Genomic DNA, 20,854 nt, shown 5'->3' with positions numbered 1-20,854 from the left:
CGCGGACAGAGAGGCCGACGGGTTAGGGTGGACATTCGGTTCTTCGACTCGGTTTCTAGTTTTGAAGAAATTCAGTTTTGAAAAAATAAGAACAGTTTGGTTGTAAAAAATTTCGGAAATCGAGTATTTCGGTTCTCGATTTTTTTGGTTCGGTTTCGGTTCTAACTGAACTAATTGAATTTTTTTACCGAAAACTAAGATAATAAGAAAAACATACATGTTATATAGCAAATTTAGATAATAGTTTCTCTATTTTAGAGAATAATAATTGAGAAGAGAACAATAACGATATAGCTATTTTAGTAAAATAACGATCTAGTAAGAGAAATACACAGCAATTGAAGTATTGTACATCACATAAATACTAAATATACTCTTACAAAATGCAAGGTTTTTGTAATTCAGTTCTTTCGTTTAATTCGCTTATCTGAGAGTAGGAACTGAACTTTTTTCGATTATTTCAGTTCTATGCTTTCGGGAACCAAATATGGAGCCAATTTTTTCGATTTCGGTAATTTCGGTTTTGATTTTCGATTCTCGGTTAATTATGCCCACCCTGAGCAATGGGAAACATTAGGAGATTGGGAGAAAAGAGAACCGGGTAGATAGAGGGGGAGAATAAGATTATGCAAGTGGGCTCTTCAGTCGGTGAGGAGCACAAATGTCATTTCACATGTTGCTCATTTTCCTTTTAATGTTAAAATCTAACAGATCCCTAAGGAAAAGAGTATACAAAGGATAAATCAGAGATTTCATGGTACCGAGGGAAATTCAGAAAATTCACTGAAAGAACTGGTTAAAATTTTCATGGTATGGAGGGAATTTACTCAATTTTTTACTCGGGTGCCCACCAAGGCCATGCGCAGTCTGAATGTCTGATAAAAAAGACTTGGGACTCAAATTTAGGCTCCCGGGATCTTTTAAATGACCGCCGATCTATAATGTTGTTGTAAGAGCGGCTCGAGCAACGTTCCAGAGTTGAGGCAATCAAGCGCCAAAATCTCGCTACTCCATGATTGTGTCTCAGCTGTTCGAGAAACGAATATTCACTTTGGTAGCATAAAAGGGCACGGTAAGATACAGAAGCCACTGCGAGGATTATTTTGTTGAGAGGGCACAGCTTGCGTAGATCCTTGAGACACCTGTACATTCCTTCTACAAGTCTTTACAAGAAGCATAAGCTCGTCCCCCTCCCCGCCCCTTCTTGTACATTCATTAGAGAGGCAAGAGTTCAAAAGCTACAACTCACATCCAAGACAGACCCAACCACCAGGGGACATGGAATCATCTTCTCCTAGACATTGGAGCAACAGATTTCGATGCTCATCGTTAATCAGTAATTCGGTAGGATTTAACGATGCCATCACTCTTTGCAGTTGGAGTAATCTTCTCAGCAGCAGACGTGAAAGACACAGGGAGCTGCGGTTTGTCATTCACTACCAAGCTCAGGACCTCAGGCCGAGCATAGTGGCCCACAACATCGAAGTCGAATTTGGCCCGAACAATTTCTCCCAGGTCTGCAAATGGCAACAGAATGTTGTAAGTTTTCAATGATCCGAACTGGTACAGAAAAACACTACAAACCCTACAGCTGAACCGTGTATAAAATATACAAAGCCATGTGCTGATCTGCAGAGACATGTGAGTTTGCATTCTTTTTGAAGGAACAGGAGGGGTTTTCAACCCCTACTGATTATATATATTGAAACAAAACGAAAAGGAGGTGCATTCTTACCAAGATCAGCTGTAATCAGTGCCTCTCCTTCGTAGTTGGGACCTGCCAAGACTTCTCCAGATGGAGAAATGATAACGCTGCCTCCAGGGCAAACAACAGTGTCTGCAGAGGGCTCTTCACCGAAACCAGCAAACTCATACTCCGGTGGGGGAGGATAATCCTTTCTGCGGCAGAATTGGTTTGCTGACAAGACAAAGCATCCCCCCTCCAAAGCAATATGTGTCATGGAGGCTTGCCAAACAGGCCTGGAATCAGCAGTGGGGGCACAATATATCTCAATACCTGCATATAACATAAGAGAAACAACTCAAGTACATGTGGTACCGATGCTTCTTCAGCGATAGCATATGTGATTGTGCTGAATGTATAGTTCCTTTCCATTCAAAGGTTCCATCAAATCCAACGAACTCAGGAAATAATTATTCATATTGTAAGCTGCCTGTTGGAAATTTATCAGCACTAGACTCAATCTTACCTCTACCATAAAGCGCTGTTCTCAAAAGTGGCATTTTATTTTCCCAGCAAATGAGGGCCCCAATCTTTCCAAGTGGAGTGTCATAAACAGGAATCGTCGATCCATCTCCAAATCCCCATATAATTCTCTCTAATGCTGTAGGCATGAGCTTGCGGTGCTTACCCAGGTAACGGCCAAGAGGATCAAAGAAGAGAACCGAACAGTAAAGTGTATAACCTTCCCTTTCAATCACCCCCATCACCAAGAAAACCTTATATTTTCCAGCCATAGCAGCCAAGCGTGTCACCTCTGGACCTGCAGGTCCTTCTGTCAGTAAGTAGATATATACATCTGGTTGAAATAAACACGTCTATAGTAATGAAAAAGAGCAAAAATGTATTGACTGTGAATCTGTGATAAAACGAAAATTAAACAGTGAAACTGATATATAAGATATAAAAAGGATCTTAAATTACTGGAGAATAGGAAACAGTGTCAGGAATGGAGTAAAAAGATCATAAGTTGTAAGATGTAGATGAAGCAGCACTACCAGGTATTAATGAAACGAACAACTTAAACGATTTTCCATATATTGGGGAATGAGAGCCAGTTCAACAATGTAAGGCTTACATACGAATAATAAACAAAAGACATGTTCCATATTATTTCCAAATCCACATACCAGGCACATCTATAGCAGCTGCGTGATACCTCCGGAATGCTTCCTTTCCCTTGTCTTTTGGATTAGCAATACTGACACTGATCCCAAAACCAAAAGTGGATCCTCGAGGGTAGCCTCCAATGAAAGCTTCCGGAAACACAACTAACTGTGAACCATACCCAGCCGCCTCTTCTATCAATCTCTCTGCTTTATCTGTAGTGAAAATAGTATTGTTTACAACAAATCCATATGTATAAGTTCATTGAAATGAATTTATCCTACCAAGAATACTAATACTTTATGCATATCCAGGTAAAAGTAGAAAATCATCCATTCCTGGTCCATGGCCGGCATTGGTTAGATGTGATGGACAATGTGGAACTTGGGAACTAAGCCACAAGACAACATACTACAAGGGCAAACCTTGAAATTGTAACTGAAATACATTTTTTGGTTTTGGAGACTTTTATTTGTCTTAGTAGGAAAGCATTTGAATTCAGATCAGCGTCTGCGGTTTGTTTCAATACAATTGCCAAATAGTAAGCTTCACATGAAAACTGTATGTTCTGCCTGCTAGCTTAGCCAAACTTTAGTATGTGATTACTGCTTAAAGATCCTCCAATGAAATGTGTAAAATAAAACGAATGGCTCCCTTACTCATGAATCAAGGCAGCCTTAATGCTAACCATAACTCATCAAGTTTCGAAACTACTGAGCTAGAAGAAGCATAACTAGGGGTGGTAAAGGGCCCAACATTTTGAACTACAAAATCTAAGGATCGGGCCCTAAAAGGGCCGGGCTCTAAACATATGTATTTTTGAACTAAAAATTTTAAGGGCTTTATTGGGCTGTGAAGATGCCATTAGGGCCATGGCCCATTACCACCCCTAAGCATAACTAATATTACTCCACAACGAGCTTCTACATCGCTCGAGCAAGGCGCTCTCCATCAAAGGAGTACAGATGCAGCCTGTTGTGAATCTGCCCCCCTTTCGCCTACACCTACCAATCGCATTATGGCGGCGCGCCATCACATCCCAGATTTGAGCTTGCGTGCGACAAAGGCAATAGGGCGAGCAGCTTGCAGACAGCAAATCAGGCGCCCACTAATTTATGTACCGCGTGCCCGCGCACGGCCGCACACGCACTCGTACTCGCGGAAGAAGAGAGGGGGGATTGGAAACGCGAGCGCGTGCGTACCCAGAGTGGCGGGGGTGTCGTAGAAGACGGTGGAGGCCTGCACGACGGTGGCGCGCACGGTGGTCGCGCTTGGGTCGGCGCCGCCGTTCATCTCCACCTCGTTGATCACCGGCCCGGCGCCCGAGCCCGAGGTCACCAGAGCCATCAGAGTGGGCGGAGAGGCTTGCTACTGCCACTTGCTCGGGGTCGACGCGGAAGTGGGGGGACGAGCCGAGCTCAGGGGAGCCCGGGGTCGTTGTGCCTTGTCCGCGGGCGTGGTTTCTCTTGGATTTTTGGATTGGCGAGGCGCCGGGGGAAGGGGAAGACTGGAACTGGAAGAGGAACGTTCCATCACGACGCTCCTAGGCTTTTCTGTTTTCTCCGGTTTCTGTTTACTGGTGTAGTCATCAGGCAATCAGCGCTTGTTTGGTTCCCAGACTTTTTTTTCATAAATCTCTATTATATCAAAAAGAATCTTACTATTTTATAATATTAAATAAAATCTGTTTATAAATATTTTTTTACAACTGAGTGCTAATTCGCGAGACGAATCTATGAGCCTAATTAATTCATAATTTGCTACAATAATACTACAATAACCATTCGCTAATCATATATTAATATACCTCATTAGATTCGTCTCGCAGTTTATCCCCAGGATTCTGCAGTTAGTTTTATAATTAACCTTTATTTAATACTTCTAAATACTAAAAAGTTCCAGTGACTTAAAAAAATCCCTGGAGAGCCCTCAGTCAGTAAAGGAGTAGAAAATCAGACTTGCAAGGACAAAGCCAGACATTATATTGGATGTCTTTAGGTGCATTTGCAACATTTCTATCATCTACATTGGCTGCTAAAGAAAAATGGTTGTGATTCAACACGATCTCATGACATGCTCTGGCCGTGGTTCTCAGGCTGTCTTTTCTTGTTCCTTTTTGCTGATGGGATTATTACATCTGTCCAGATGAAGAGAATGCTGAAAAATACACTTGTTTGGTTGCTCCCCAGAGCGTCAAACAAAGCCATTTTATAAAACCAACTTTAGAACTCCTGCGCTAGAAAACCTAACGAATTTAATAAGGTCTTTGACCGCGTGATTTGAGGATGGTTACATACACGTTTTCGTTATGGGCAAGCTCTCCTTCTGTGCGCATCGATCGACCGACGAATTTTTTTGATTTATAAACCGTCCCCAACGAGCGAAAGGTTCATGTTTGAACATGATGAATCACTTCGTGCCGACCTGTTGCCCATAAACTTTCCTGCTGACTCACCCTCCGTGGACGAACCTTGCGGTTCCAGAATAGAGCGAGAAAGAAGAGAAAGAGAGGTACGCCAAAGAACTCGTCTTTGAGCCTCTAAAAATAAGGGCAGAAGAAATCAGTATCCAAATTGGAAGAGAAAAGGTTACAAAAAAAAAATAGTAGGCGAGGCTAGGCAAACTCAGCCGCTGACTTTGATTGTACTGTAGTAGACTTTCATCGCCTTTTCTTTTATAACCCTTTCTCATGTTCTTTCATTCATCAGAAGTGTGCTAGAAAACGCCGGTGCTTGTCGTACTACTTGCACGTTAGCACCACTGTAGCCAATCATTGATTAATTATTGTTATTATATTCGTCGCGAAAAGTTACACCTATCCCTAAAGAGGTTTTGCAAATAGACTTCATTTGATACTAAGTGCGGAGCCTAGAAACGGTCTTCTAAAATCTCTATAAGAGAAACCAAACAAATCCAAAGTGAGGATTGATAATGAAGTGATTGTCGTTTTCGACCCACTCACCCACATGCCCTTGATAGCGTCATTATTCTTGGTCATATCGATCCGACTGTGAGAATCAAACCCACCATTGTCCAAGTGGACGATCAACAAACACGCGACAAGAAGATATGATTCCTCACATTCGGCAGAAAGAGGATGGGACCTCTTTGTCCTGACTTTCGCAATTTTCTAGCCAATTTTCTGTAGGATAAGAATAGGATCCATCGTAACTGAACATAAAAGTTTATTATGAAATGTACAGCAAAAGCCCACAATTCACTCGCAAAAAAACAAAAGCCCGCAATTATTGTGATGCAAAGGCCACTTTCAATCGTTGTATCTTTATAACGTCATTAAAGATAGGTGGCCACTAGGTCTTCTTCAAAACGTCATCCCTCTTTGCAGCAAAACTCTGCTCGTCATCGGAAGTGAAGGAGACAGCGGGTTTTGGATCTGTCTTCACCACCAAACTCAGCACCTCAGGTCGCGAGTAGTGGCCCACCACATCGAAATCAAACTTGGCTCGAACAATCTCTCCAAGGTCTGTGAACCATATCAAGCAATTTCCAATGAGAATTCTATGTGCCCTAAGGCATATATGGTACTGTTATCTGGAATAAATAATGCAAGCATATATTATCCTACCAGAGATACAAATAGTAACAGAGATATTCTGCCTGGAATCTATTTGAAATTTCGAATTCCTTGGTTTCTTACCCAGGTCAGCTGTAAGGAGGGCCTCGCCTTCATAGTTGGGACCTGCCAGCACCGTTCCAGATGGTGAAATGATGACACTCCCCCCAGAACAAACAACAGATTCCGGTGATGGCTCTTCCTCTAGGCCACCAAATGTATACTCGGGAGGGGGAGGATAGTTCTTTCTGCGGGTGAACGGGACTGCTGACAGAACGAAGCATCCCCCTTCAAGGGCAATGTGTGTCATAGAAGCCTGCCAACTTGTCATGCAATCAACAGTGGGAGCACAATATATCTCAACACCTGCACAAACAAAGACTCGGTATGAAAAATAAAATCAAGTAAATGTGACATTGCGCATTCCAGAATTAACGCCTTATGTTTTCAAAGTATGCCTGACTTTTGTTTCGGGTACTGGGCTAAGCAAGAAATAGGGATACCTTTGGCATACATGGCCGTCCTGAGAAGTGGCATTCTGTTTTCCCAGCAAATGAGGGCACCGATTTTTCCAATAGGAGTATCATAGACAGGTATTATAGATCCATCTCCAAACCCCCAAAACACTCGTTCCAGTGCGGTAGGCATGAGCTTGCGGTGCTTCCCTAGGTATTTTCCCAGTGGATCAAAGGTGAGCACTGTGTTGTATAGAGTATATCCTGCCCTTTCAACCACGCCTATCACCAAAAACACCTTATATTTTCCAGCTAATGCAGCTAGCTGGGATACTTCTGGGCCTGCATTCATCAAATAAAATGTTTGTAAAGTGATCCGTAGAAATAACAGATGTGTACATTCGTGAAATAAAACATCGATACATTAAGATCATTTTTTAATACCAGGCACATCTATGGCTGCTGCACGATACTTCCGAAAGTCTTCCTTTCCCTTGGCAGTGCGATTGCCAACAACCAGTCCAAAGGTAGACCCATGAGGGTAGCCACCAATGAAGACTTCTGGAAATAAAACCAACTGTGAACCATATCCAGCTGCCTCCGCTATCAATTTCTCCACTTTATCTGTAGCACAATGTGGTTAAGAAATTTACAAAATGCACATTTCCACAGCTTTCCAACTTAACAAAGCTGATAAAGGGATTATTGTAAAAGATGTGACTCTAGTACTGGGTAGGAACTGAAGTGGCACATGATAGTATGCCGAAAAAGATTTTATTTAAATGCCTTTGTTGCAACTAAAATACCTCATCCTCCAAGCAAGAAAACTGTCCACGCTACTCACCCACCACTATCTAAGTTGTATCCACCTTTTCCATCTAGTTCATTCACCCTGAGAAAACCCATTGCTTCGTACATGTGACTAAGATTAACATCACCTGAAATACACAGCGATGTCTACTTGAAGAGATGCATCATGTCAATCAACTAGTATTGAAGAGATGAAATCTACCCTATAATGACACTCACAATTGAGCTAAACGATTTCGTTATGAACATTTACGGGTATGAGCCATCAATCTACACAATTCAATATGCTAGTTTTGGCGAGACAAACAATCAAGCACCTTGCGCACAGCACCAATCCAGACTCCAGAGCACGCGTGCCACACGGGCCAGACAATGAATCGAGCACTATGTGCGCTACTCCCACAATTGAAGCAACCACGGGCAGATAGAGCAAAACCACACGCACCGAGAGTGGCAGGGGTGTCATAGAACACGGACGACGCCTGCACGACGGTGACCCGCACGGTGGCGCCCCCCTGGTCGGCGCCGGCGTTCATCTCCACCTCCGCGATCACGGATTCGCCGCCAGAGCTCGCTGGAGCCAGGGCCATCGTTTCCGAGTACCGAGCGACCGCCCGGGTCGGGGTAAGAGGACCCCGGGGCCCGGGAGCGGGCTACTTGTCGTGCTTCTTGCGGAGGTAATCGCGGACGAACTGGTCGCGAGCGAGCGTGCGCGCGCGCTGCGGCTCGATGTTGGCGTAGGAGAGGTGGATGCCGAAGGCGAGGAGGCCCGCGCCGAGGGCGAAGAGGGAGGCCGTGGAGAGGAGCTGCCGGGGAGTAGACGGGGAGCACCACCCCATCCGTCGGGGTTGGTGGGCGGTTTATAAGGGAGAACAGAGAGTGACGGCGGCGGGCGCAGGAAGACGAAGGCTGGAAGTGGAAAGAGATCGGTTGCTGGGTTTTTTTTTTAAGTTTAAGAGACCACAGGGGCTCCCGTCTTACGCAGGAACAAAAGACTGAGCCTGGTCGGCTTATTTACACTTGTTTATTGCGGGTTATTTTTTCTCACATAATGCTATTCAATCCACTAGCCGAGTACTATTTATTCTACCAGCCGAACATGCTCAGTGTTGATTACATCAAAGCACAGAGCAGGTCGGAACCAACCGCACAACAGAGTTTAAGGGCCAGCGACCCAAGAAGAAAGGCTAGCGGTCCAGACATAACAAAAGGAACTTCCTAGCTCCATCAAGCCACACAACAGGGTAAATGCAACAGGGTAAATGTAATCACTCAGCCAGAAGAGCTTCAGACTGGGGCTCAGCTCTCGGAACTTTCACCGCAGCGACATATCCTTCCATCAGAAAGTCTTGTCTGTCGACGCACCTCATCAGATCTTTGTTGGACATTGTTGCTTCCCAACTCCAACTATGACTCCGCCAGAAGCACACCAGATCCATAGACATACCTTTCTTCACCCAGAAATTCTCCCAGATCTTGTCGCGATCAGTTTGAGGTTGGATAGTATAGGGGACAATCTGTCCTTTGCTTCCTCTAGACACAGGTGTCGTTGAGACAATTCTCATTAGGACACCTCTGACATCCCTCCAGGACACATTCTGAAAATAGAATTCATTTCTCAATTTCCACATACTCCATAAAACAGCAGAGGTAATAATATTATGAGCTAAAAAAATATTTGTTACTAAGCCACATAGCTGCTACAGAAGTATTGTCATCAATATTAACCCCTAGACATTCAGAAATCATTGACCAAATCTGTCTCAAGACAACGCAATCAAAGAAGAGGCGGTGAGCAGATTCATTCTCAGAATAGAACAAGCAGTTAACATCATCTAACTTCTTCCTAATGTTCAAGTTAGTAAGGAGCTTATTTTTGGCCGAAAGCCAAAGAAAGAAGTGCACTCGGGGAGAGATTTTTAAAGACCAAACAGCCCAGACATGCACAGAAATGATGCCTCTAAAATTGATGATTCTATAGAGGGACTGTGAACTATAGGTGCCATTAGAAGCAAAGCACCAAATCAAAGCGTCTTCCTCAAAAGAGAAGGTAATCGTAAAAGCCAGCTGCACTACTTCCAGCCAATCATTCCACCTCTGCTCACTCACAGTTCTCCTAAAAGAGCACTTGAGGGTGGACCCATCCCACACCTCACTAACTGTGTGGGACTTTTCATTTACAATCTCATAGAGTTTCCAAAATTGGAAAGCTAAGCTGGAGGTATCCAGCCAATTATCTTCCCAAAACTTCACCTTTTGGCCATTACCAATCTTCCACATGAAGCCCATTTTAGCTGCACTTGCAGCCAACATGACACCCTTGACAAAATTAGAAGCCCCCCGACTGCTAGTATGAAAAATATTTGGTTCACTAGTATTGTACTTAAAATCTAACAGTTGCCTCCACATTTTCCCTCCACTTTCTTGATACCTCCTCAGCTAAGAACCCAGAAGACACATGTTCAAATCCCTTAGGTTAGGAATCCCTAGGCCTTCAAAATTTTTACACATGGAAACTGATTCCCAGTTCACCAAGTGGTATCTATATTTATCAACCTCATCCTCCCGCAGTGCCATGTAAGTATTGACTAACTGGAGGGCCCACTTTGGAAACTTAATGAAAGACAATAAGGAAACAGGTATGTTTGCTAAGCATGTCTTAATAAGCACTACTCTAGCAGCCGAAAAAAAAACCTCCCTCTCCAGCTACCTATTTTCTTGAGAAATTTGTCTACCAAAGGTTGCACCTCTTCCCTCTTGAGCTTTTACCACTTTGTCACTCGCTCGTTTAGCACTTTTAAAATGGCTCCTACATATTTAGCACTTCTGTGTCTGCAGCTTCTACATTTTTACCACTTTGTCCTACGTGGCACGCCACGCGGCATGACACGCTGGCGCACAGTCAGCAGGAGGACGCAAAATGTCTAGAGTACCCCTCACATGCTCCTCTCTTTCCCTATCTAATAGCCAGGTCCCATAGCTCCTCTCGCTGTTAGACGGCCCCACTAGTCAGCTTCGTCTCCCACCTCCAGACAGCGCTGTTGGCGCCTACCAACGTCATCAGCGATGACGCCCGCAGACGCCAATTTGGGGTGGCATTATTTCATGAACCACGAATAAATCCGCAAGCGCACGGAATACTACTGTAGCATTTTACCCGGGAGTATACCGGGGTGTTATTTATATTTCCGCAGGGAAGACGGTGAGTAAGAAGATATATAGATTAGTTGGCGAACTCTATCTAGATTGGATATTCTCATGCATAAACAAGGGTAAGATAATAACATGGTAGGAGGTAGTGTGACACACACAAACTACCCTCTTGGATAAATAAAAGATAAAAGATGCTTTAGGCAAGGAGCAAGGTAGAAGTCTGAGCTCGAGTCAGATGTGCTAGGCTAGCTATATCTACACTTTCTCATTGGTTAGCTCGTCAGAGATTAAACTACACAACAGGAAGATCGCCATCGAAACAACGGGAGGAGCTCGTATACCCCGGCGACTTTATGTACCTCCTACCCCCATACCGAACGTGGAGGATTACTCGAGCTCGGATAGGACTGTCACCACCTGCCGGCTACCTCTACAAACCGTGGGTAGAGTTGACATCCAATAACACTTAGCTAATCTAGACACCATGTCTACACTAGTAAAGAATACTCTAGTGTCCCACACGGAGTCCCCACCTTCCGGATGGAAAGACATCACACTAGAGCAATCATACGAATACTGGAGCAGTTGGTAGAATTTTAAGAACAAAAGACTAATCATCTCCAGCACAGGGCGATCATACAATGCAAGCATGGAATGATAACGCAACCATACCAAGAAGCATATATCCGATAACTCAGAACATACTTCAAGCAGATATCAGTAACCATAGTCTAATTCTATTACAAACAACCGAATATTACAAGAGAGAGCTAGAGATGAACCCATACCAGAACTTTCGAGCAACTCCGGCGACTCGATAACTCCGACACTTCTTCTAAACTCCACTAAGCCTAAAAACTATACAAAAAATGCAAGATACATAATATTCACTTTGGTCTCAGCTACTCCATGATTGTGTCTCAGCTGTACTTTGGTAGCATAAAAGGGCACGGTAAGATACAGAAGCCACTGCGAGGATTATTTTGTTGAGAGGGCACAGCTTGCGTAGATCCTTGAGACACCTGTACATTCCTTCTACAAGTCTTTACAAGAAGCATAAGCTCGTCCCCCTCCCCGCCCCTTCTTGTACATTCATTAGAGGGGCAAGAGTTCAAAAGCTACAACTCACATCCAAGACAGACCCAACCACCAGGGGACATGGAATCATCTTCTCCTAGACATTGGAGCAACAGATTTCGATGCTCATCGTTAATCAGTAATTTGGTAGGATTTAACGATGCCATCACTCTTTGCAGTTGGAGTAGTCTTCTCAGCAGCAGACGTGAAAGACACAGGGAGCTGCGGTTTGTCATTCACTACCAAGCTCAGGACCTCAGGCCGAGCATAGTGGCCCACAACATCGAAGTCGAATTTGGCCCGAACAATTTCTCCCAGGTCTGCAAATGGCAACAGAATGTTGTAAGTTTTCAATGATCCGAACTGGTACAGAAAAACACTACAAACCCTACAGCTGAACTGTGTATAAAATATACAAAGCCATGTGCTGATCTGCAGAGACATGTGAGTTTGCATTCTTTTTGAAGGAACAGGAGGGGTTTTCAACCCCTACTGATTATATATATTGAAACAAAACGAAAAGGAGGTGCATTCTTACCAAGATCAGCTGTAATCAGTGCCTCTCCTTCGTAGTTGGGACCTGCCAAGACTTCTCCAGATGGAGAAATGATAACGCTGCCTCCAGGGCAAACAACATTGTCTGCAGAGGGCTCTTCACCGAAACCAGCAAACTCATACTCCGGTGGGGGAGGATAATCCTTTCTGCGGCAGAATTGGTTTGCTGACAAGACAAAGCATCCCCCCTCCAAAGCAATATGTGTCATGGAGGCTTGCCAAACAGGCCTGGAATCAGCAGTGGGGGCACAATATATCTCAATACCTGCATATAACATAAGAGAAACAACTCAAGTACATGTGGCACCGATGCTTCTTCAGCGATAGCATATGTGATTGTGCTGAATGTATAGTTCCTTTTCATTCAAAGGTTCCATCAAATCCAACGAACTCAGGAAATAATTATTCATATTGTAAGCTGCCTGTTGGAAATTTATCAGCACTAGACTCAATCTTACCTCTACCATAAAGCGCTGTTCTCAAAAGTGGCATTTTATTTTCCCAGCAAATGAGGGCCCCAATCTTTCCAAGCGGAGTGTCATAAACAGGAATCGTCGATCCATCTCCAAATCCCCATATAATTCTCTCTAATGCTGTAGGCATGAGCTTGCGGTGCTTACCCAGGTAACGGCCAAGAGGATCAAAGAAGAGAACCGAACAGTAAAGTGTATAACCTTCCCTTTCAATCACCCCCATCACCAAGAAAACCTTATATTTTCCAGCCATAGCAGCCAAGCGTGTCACCTCTGGACCTGCAGGTCCTTCTGTCAGTAAGTAGATATATACATCTGGTTGAAATAAACACGTCTATAGTAATGAAAAAGAGCAAAAATGTATTGACTGTGAATCTGTGATAAAACGAAAATTAAACAGTGAAACTGATATATAAGATATAAAAAGGATCTTAAGTTACTGGAGAATAGGAAACAGTGTCAGGAATGGAGTAAAAAGATCATAAGTTGTAAGATGTAGATGAAGCAGCACTACCAGGTATTAATGAAATGAACAACTTAAACGATTTTCCATATATTGGGGAATGAGAGCCAGTTCAACAATGTAAGGCTTACATACGAATAATAAACAAAAGACATGTTCCATATTATTTCCAAATCCACATACCAGGCACATCTATAGCAGCTGCGTGATACCTCCGGAATGCTTCTTTTCCCTTGTCTTTTGGATTAGCAATACTGACACTGATCCCAAAACCAAAAGTGGATCCTCGAGGGTAGCCTCCAATGAAAGCTTCCGGAAACACAACTAACTGTGAACCATACCCAGCCGCCTCTTCTATCAATCTCTCTGCTTTATCTGTAGTGAAAATAGTATTGTTTACAACAAATCCATATGTATAAGTTCATTGAAATGAATTTATCCTACCAAGAATACTAATACTTTATGCATATCCAGGTAAAAGTAGAAAATCATCCATTCCTGGTCCATGGCCGGCATTGGTTAGATGTGATGGACAATGTGGAACTTGGGAACTAAGCCACAAGACAACATACTACAAGGGCAAACCTTGAAATTGTAACTGAAATACATTTTTTGGTTTTGGAGACTTTTATTTGTCTTAGTAGGAAAGCATTTGAATTCAGATCAGCGTCTGCGGTTTGTTTCAATACGATTGCCAAATAGTAAGCTTCACATGAAAACTGTATGTTCTGCCTGCTAGCTTAGCCAAACTTTAGTATGTGATTACTGCTTAAAGATCCTCCAATGAAATGTGTAAAATAAAACGAATGGCTCCCTTACTCATGAATCAAGGCAGCCTTAATGCTAACCATAACTCATCAAGTTTCGAAACTACTGAGCTAGAAGAAGCATAACTAATATTACTCCACAACGAGCTTCTACATCGCTCGAGCAAGGCGCTCTCCATCAAAGGAGTACAGATGCAGCCTGTTGTGAATCTGCCCCCCTTTGGCCTACACCTACCAATCGCATTATGGCGGCGCGCCATCACATCCCAGATTTGAGCTTGCGTGCGACAAAGGCAATAGGGCGAGCAGCTTGCAGACAGCAAATCAGGCGCCCACTAATTTATGTACCGCGTGCCCGTGTGCGGCCGGCACGGCCGCACACGCACTCGTACTCGCGGAAGAAGAGAGGGGGGATTGGAAACGCGAGCGCGTGCGTACCCAGAGTGGCGGGGGTGTCGTAGAAGACGGTGGAGGCCTGCACGACGGTGGCGCGCACGGTGGTCGCGCTTGGGTCGGCGCCGCCGTTCATCTCCACCTCGTTGATCACCGGCCCGGCGCCCGAGCCCGAGGTCACCAGAGCCATCAGAGTGGGCGGAGAGGCTTGCTACTGCCACTTGCTCGGGGTCGACGCTGAAGTGGGGGGACGAGCCGAGCTCAGGGGAGCACGGGGTCGATGTGCCTTGTCCGCGGGCGTGGTTTCTCTTGGATTTTTGGATTGGCGAGGCGCGGGGGGAAGGGGAAGACTGGAACTGGAGGAGGAACGTTCCATCACGACGCTTCTAGGCTTTTCTGTTTTTTCCATCACTCTGTTGGCTGGACTGGAGCTGGAGCGGGTGGTTGAAGTGGTGTGAGAGAAAAATATTGTTGGCTGGCTGGTGGCTGAAAGCTGGTGCTGGAGCAGTGTGAGAGGAAAACACTGTTGAGCTGGAGGCTGCTGGAGCAGCCGAACAGAGTGTTTGTTTACTGGTGTTGTCATCAGTCAGTAAAGGAGTAGAAAATCAGACTTGCAAGGACAAAGCCAGTCATTATATTGGATGTCTTTAGGTGCATTTGCGACATTTCTATCATCTACATTGGCTGCTAAAGAAAAATGGTTGTGATTCAACACGATCTCATGACATGCTCTGGCCGTGGTTCTCAGGCTGTCTTTTCTTGTTCCTTTTTGCTGATGGAATTATTACATCTGTCCAGATGAAGAGAATGCTGAAAAATAGACACTTGTTTGGTTGCTCCCCAGAAGTCTCCAGAAAAAACTTTGACCGTTAATTAGGAGCGTTAAACAAAGCCATTTTATAAAACCAACTTTAGAACTCCTGCGCTAGAAAACCTAACGAATTTAATGATGTCTTTGACCGCGTGATTTAAGGATGGTTATATACGCGTTTTCGTTATGGACAAGCTCTCCTTCAGTGCGCATCGATCGACCGATGAATTTTTTGATTTATAAACCGTCCCCAACGAGCGAAAGGTTCATGTTTGAACATGATGAATCACTTCGTGCCGACATGTTGCCCATAAACTTTCCTGCTGACTCACCCTCCGTGGAAGAACCTTGTGGTTCCAGAACAGAGCGAGAAAGAAGAGAAAGAGAGGTACGCCAAAGAACTCGTCTTTGAGCCTCTAAAAATAAGGGTAGAAGAAATCAGTATCCAAATTCGAAGAGAAAAGGTTATAAAAAAAATAGTAGGCGAGGCTAGGCAAACTCAGCCGCTGACTTTGATTGTACTGTAGTAGACTTTCGTCACCTTTTCTTTTATAATCCTTTCTCATGTTCTTTCATTCATCAGAAGTGTGCTAGAAAACGCCGGTGCTTGTCGAACTACTTGCACGTTAGCACCACTGTAGCCAATCATTGATTAATTATTGTTATTATATTCGTCGCGAAAAGTTACACCTATCTCTAAAGAGGTTTTGCAAATAGACTTCATTTAGTACTTCGTGCGGAGCCTAGAAACGGTCTTCTAAAATCTCTATAAGAGAAACCAAACAAGTCCAAATTGATGATTGATAATGAAGTGATTGTCGTTTTGGACCCACTCACCCACATGCCCTTGATAGCGTCATTATTCTTGGTCACATCGATCCGACTGTGAGAATCAAACCCACCACTGTCCAAGTGGACGATCAACAAACACGCGACAAGAAGATATGATTCCTCACATTCGGCAGAAAGAGGATGGGACCTCTTTGTCCTGATTTTCGCAATTTTCTAGCCAATTTTCTGTAGGATAAGAATAGGATCCATCGTAACTGAACATAAAAGTTTATTATGAAATGTACAGCAAAAGCCCACAACTCACTCGCAAAAAAACAAAAGCCCGCAATTATTGTGATGCAAAGGCCACTTTCAATCGTTGTATCTTTATAACGTCATTAAAGATAGGTGGCCACTAGGTCTTCTTCAAAACGTCATCCCTCTTTCCAGCAAAACTCTGCTCGTCATCGGAAGTGAAGGAGACAGCGGGTTTTGGATCTGTCTTCACCACCAAACTCAGCACCTCAGGTCGCGAGTAGTGGCCCACCACATCGAAATCAAACTTGGCTCGAACAATCTCTCCAAGGTCTGTGAACCATATCAAGCAATTTCCAATGAGAATTCTATGTGCCCTAAGGCATATATGGTACTGTTATCTGGAATAAATAATGCAAGCATATATTATCCTACCAGAGATACAAATAGTAACAGAGATATTCTGCCTGGAATCTATTTGAAATTTCGAATTCCTTGGTTTCTTACCCAGGTCAGCTGTAAGGAGGGCCTCGCCTTCATAGTTGGGACCTGCCAGCACCGTTCCAGATGGTGAAATGATGACACTCCCCCCAGAACAAACAACAGATTCCGGTGATGGCTCTTCCTCTAGGCCACCAAATGTATACTCGGGAGGGGGAGGATAGTTCTTTCTGCGGGTGAACGGGACTGCTGACAGAACGAAGCATCCCCCTTCAAGGGCAATGTGTGTCATAGAAGCCTGCCAACTTGTCATGCAATCAACAGTGGGAGCACAATATATCTCAACACCTGCACAAACAAAGACTCGGTATGAAAAATAAAATCAAGTAAATGTGACATTGCGCATTCCAGAATTAACGCCTTATGTTTTCAAAGTATGCCTGACTTTTGTTTCGGGTACTGGGCTAAGCAAGAAATAGGGATACCTTTGGCATACATGGCCGTCCTGAGAAGTGGCATTCTGTTTTCCCAGCAAATGAGGGCACCGATTTTTCCAATAGGAGTATCATAGACAGGTATTATAGATCCATCTCCAAACCCCCAAAACACTCGTTCCAGTGCGGTAGGCATGAGCTTGCGGTGCTTCCCTAGGTATTTTCCCAGTGGATCAAAGGTGAGCACTGTGTTGTATAGAGTATATCCCATAGTCACAAAGTTCCTGGGTCGACCGGGTCGAGGAACGGGGTCGAGGGTCGAGGGTCGTCACTTTATAAAATTATGGTACGAAGGGGGTATACATCTATGGAACGATAAATTATTATGTGGGACGCGACCCTGATTCATCGGGGTCGATACTTCGGGTCGATAAAGACAAAAACTATATATATGCTACTAATGAAGAAACTAATCTGCACAAGCATATAAGAAATATATAAAAAAGTACATTTAGATCATGCAATACGTACTCAGCTCATTGTCTAATAAAAACCACATCAATCCACTATCCTTAACCTCCTTATCCCAATTAAATCTGCTAGCAATGGGGCTGCGACCCCTTTCAAACCGGGACACGATCCAACCTTGAATGGGACACTGACCCTTTTCGACCCCGACCCTCGAATCGGAACGACGTTCCCGGGTCGAGGGACGAGGCATCGACCCCGAATCCTGTGACTATGGTATATCCTGCCCTTTCAACCACGCCTATCACCAAAAACACCTTATATTTTCCAGCTAATGCAGCTAGCTGGGATACTTCTGGGCCTGCATTCATCAAATAAAATGTTTGTAAAGTGATCCGTAGAAATAACAGATGTGTACATTCGTGAAATAAAACATCGATACATTAAGATCATTTTTTAATACCAGGCACATCTATGGCTGCTGCACGATACTTCCGAAAGTCTTCCTTTCCCTTGGCAGTGCGATTGCCAACAACCAGTCCAAAGGTAGACCCATGAGGGTAGCCACCAATGAAGACTTCTGGAAATAAAACCAACTGTGAACCATATCCAGCTGCCTCCGCTATCAATTTCTCCACTTTATCTGTAGCACAATGTGGTTAAGAAATTTACAAAATGCACATTTCCACAGCTTTCCAACTTAACAAAGCTGATAAAGGGATTATTGTAAAAGATGTGACTCTAGTACTGGGTAGGAACTGAAGTGGCACATGATAGTATGCCGAAAAAGATTTTATTTAAATGCCTTTGTTGCAACTAAAATACCTCATCCTCCAAGCAAGAAAACTGTCCACGCTACTCACCCACCACTATCTAAGTTGTATCCACCTTTTCCATCTAGTTCATTCACCCTGAGAAAACCCATTGCTTCGTACATGTGACTAAGATTAACATCACCTGAAATACACAGCGATGTCTACTTGAAGAGATGCATCATGTCAATCAACTAGTATTGAAGAGATGAAATCTACCCTATAATGACACTCACAATTGAGCTAAACGATTTCGTTATGAACATTTACGGGTATGAGCCATCAATCTACACAATTCAATATGCTAGTTTTGGCGAGACAAACAATCAAGCACCTTGCGCACAGCACCAATCCAGACTCCAGAGCACGCGTGCCACACGGGCCAGACAATGAATCGAGCACTATGTGCGCTACTCCCACAATTGAAGCAACCACGGGCAGATAGAGCAAAACCACACGCACCGAGAGTGGCAGGGGTGTCATAGAACACGGACGACGCCTGCACGACGGTGACCCGCACGGTGGCCCCCCCCTGGTCGGCGCCGGCGTTCATTTCCACCTCCGCGATCACGGATTCGCCGCCGGAGCTCGCTGGAGCCAGGGCCATCGTTTCCGAGTACCGAGCGACCGCCCGGGTCGGGGTAAGAGGACCCCGGGGCCCGGGAGCGGGCTACTTGTCGTGCTTCTTGCGGAGGTAATCGCGGACGAACTGGTCGCGAGCGAGCGTGCGCGCGCGCTGCGGCTCGATGTTGGCGTAGGAGAGGTGGATGCCGAAGGCGAGGAGGCCCGCGCCGAGGGCGAAGAGGGAGGCCGTGGAGAGGAGCTGCCGGGGAGTAGACGGGGAGCACCACCCCATCCGTCGGGGTTGGTGGGCGGTTTATAAGGGAGAACAGAGAGTGACGGCGGCGGGCGCAGGAAGACGAAGGCTGGAAGTGGAAAGAGATCGGTTGCGGGGTTTTTTTTTTTAAGTTTAAGAGATCCACAGGGGCTCCCGTCTTACGCAGGAACAAAAGACTGAGCCTGGTCGGCTTATTTACACTTGTTTATTGCGGGTTATTTCTTCTCACATAATATTTTTCAATCCACTAACCGAGTACTATTTGAGGTTGGATAGTATAGGGGACAATCTGTCATTTGCTTCCTCTGGACACAGGTGTCGTTGAGACAATTCTCATTAGGACACCTCTGAGATCCCTCCAGGACGCATTCTGAAAACAGAATTCATTTCTCAATTTCCACATACTCCATAAAACAGCAGAGGTAATAATATTATGAGCTAAAAAAATATTTGTTACTAAGCCACATAGCTGCTACAGAAGTATTGTCATCAATATTAACCCCTAGACATTTAGAAATCATTGACCAAATCTGTCTCAAGACAACGCAATCAAAGAAGAGGTGGTGAGCAGATTCATTCTCAGAACAAAACAAGCAGTTAACATCATCTAACTTCTTCCTAATGTTCAAGTTAGTCAGGAGCTTATTTTTGGCCGAAAGCCAAAGAAAGAAGTGCACTCAGGGAGAGATTTTTAAAACCAAACAGCCCAGACATGCACAGAGATGATGCCTCTAAAATTGATGATTCTATAGAGGGACTGTGAACTATAGGTGCCATTAGAAGCAAAGCACCAAATCAAAGCGTCTTCCTCAAAAGAGAAGGTAATCGTAGAAGCAACCTGCACTACTTCCAGCCAATCATTCCACCTCTGCTCACTCACAGTTCTCCAAAAAGAGCACTTGAGGGTGGACCCATCCCACACCTCACTAACTGTGTGGGACTTTTCATTTACAATCTCATAGAGTTTCCAAAATTGGAAAGCTAAGCTGGAGGTATCCAGCCAATTATCTCCCCAAAACTTCACCTTTTGGCCATTACCAATCTTCCATATGAAGCCCATTTTAACTGCACTTGCAGCCCACATGACACCCTTGACAAAATTAGAAGCCCCCCGACTGCTAGTATGAAAAATATTTGGTTCACTAGCATTGTACTTAAAATCTAACAGTTGCCTCCACATTTTCCCTCCACTTTCTTGATACCTCCTCAGCTAAGAACCCAGAAGACACATGTTCAAATCCCTTAGGTTAGGAATCCTTAGGCCTTCAAAAATTTTACACATGGAAACTGATTCCCAGTTCACCAAGTGGTATCTATATTTATCAACCTCGTCCTCCCGCAGTGCCATGTAAGTATTGATCAACTGGAGGGCCCACTTTGGAAACTTAATAAAAGACAATAAGGAAACAGGTATGTTTGCTAAGCATGTCTTAATAAGCACTACTCTAACAGGTAT

The 20,854-nt window shown here is 44.3% G+C and overlaps 4 protein-coding genes across 5 annotated transcripts; all 4 read right to left on the bottom strand.

Moving 5' to 3' along the window:
- Nucleotides 1-1,030: 1,030 nt before the first annotated feature.
- Nucleotides 1,031-4,401, bottom strand: LOC120709990 (bifunctional nitrilase/nitrile hydratase NIT4-like). The gene is made up of 5 exons (XM_039995623.1): nucleotides 4,051-4,401; nucleotides 2,872-3,063; nucleotides 2,211-2,504; nucleotides 1,736-2,017; nucleotides 1,031-1,517 (listed from the first exon to the last, which is right to left on the bottom strand). The coding sequence occupies exons 1-5, from the start codon at nucleotides 4,193-4,195 to the stop codon at nucleotides 1,330-1,332; spliced, it is 1,101 nt and encodes a 366-aa protein (XP_039851557.1). The 5' UTR covers nucleotides 4,196-4,401; the 3' UTR covers nucleotides 1,031-1,329.
- Nucleotides 4,402-5,966: 1,565 nt separating this feature from the next.
- On the bottom strand, nucleotides 5,967-8,650 carry LOC120710030 (bifunctional nitrilase/nitrile hydratase NIT4-like). The gene is made up of 5 exons (XM_039995675.1): nucleotides 8,133-8,650; nucleotides 7,322-7,501; nucleotides 6,926-7,219; nucleotides 6,507-6,788; nucleotides 5,967-6,332 (listed from the first exon to the last, which is right to left on the bottom strand). The coding sequence occupies exons 1-5, from the start codon at nucleotides 8,275-8,277 to the stop codon at nucleotides 6,160-6,162; spliced, it is 1,074 nt and encodes a 357-aa protein (XP_039851609.1). The 5' UTR covers nucleotides 8,278-8,650; the 3' UTR covers nucleotides 5,967-6,159.
- A 3,143-nt stretch (nucleotides 8,651-11,793) lies between these two features.
- LOC120710008 (bifunctional nitrilase/nitrile hydratase NIT4-like) lies at nucleotides 11,794-14,937 on the bottom strand. The gene is made up of 5 exons (XM_039995644.1): nucleotides 14,614-14,937; nucleotides 13,592-13,783; nucleotides 12,931-13,224; nucleotides 12,456-12,737; nucleotides 11,794-12,237 (listed from the first exon to the last, which is right to left on the bottom strand). The coding sequence occupies exons 1-5, from the start codon at nucleotides 14,756-14,758 to the stop codon at nucleotides 12,050-12,052; spliced, it is 1,101 nt and encodes a 366-aa protein (XP_039851578.1). The 5' UTR covers nucleotides 14,759-14,937; the 3' UTR covers nucleotides 11,794-12,049.
- Nucleotides 14,938-16,336: 1,399 nt separating this feature from the next.
- On the bottom strand, nucleotides 16,337-19,499 carry LOC120710018 (bifunctional nitrilase/nitrile hydratase NIT4-like). Of its 2 annotated transcripts, XM_039995654.1 has the most exons (6): nucleotides 19,023-19,499; nucleotides 18,212-18,391; nucleotides 18,029-18,109; nucleotides 17,332-17,544; nucleotides 16,913-17,194; nucleotides 16,337-16,738 (listed from the first exon to the last, which is right to left on the bottom strand). In XM_039995654.1, exons 1-6 carry the CDS (start codon nucleotides 19,165-19,167, stop codon nucleotides 16,566-16,568), a joined length of 1,074 nt encoding a protein of 357 aa, XP_039851588.1. In that variant the 5' UTR covers nucleotides 19,168-19,499; the 3' UTR covers nucleotides 16,337-16,565. The 2 variants fall into 2 exon arrangements, with proteins under 2 accessions (XP_039851588.1, XP_039851598.1); XM_039995664.1 differs by lacking the exon at nucleotides 19,023-19,499 and adding an exon at nucleotides 18,574-18,991 and having other exon boundaries at nucleotides 16,381-16,738; nucleotides 17,332-18,109.
- Nucleotides 19,500-20,854: the final 1,355 nt, after the last annotated feature.

Source organism: Panicum virgatum, chromosome 1K (genome assembly GCF_016808335.1).
Source record: "Panicum virgatum strain AP13 chromosome 1K, P.virgatum_v5, whole genome shotgun sequence".
Classification (NCBI taxonomy): Eukaryota; Viridiplantae; Streptophyta; class Magnoliopsida; order Poales; family Poaceae; genus Panicum; species Panicum virgatum.
Note: the sequence above shows the minus strand (reverse complement) of the source record. Positions and strands in the feature narration are given on the sequence as shown.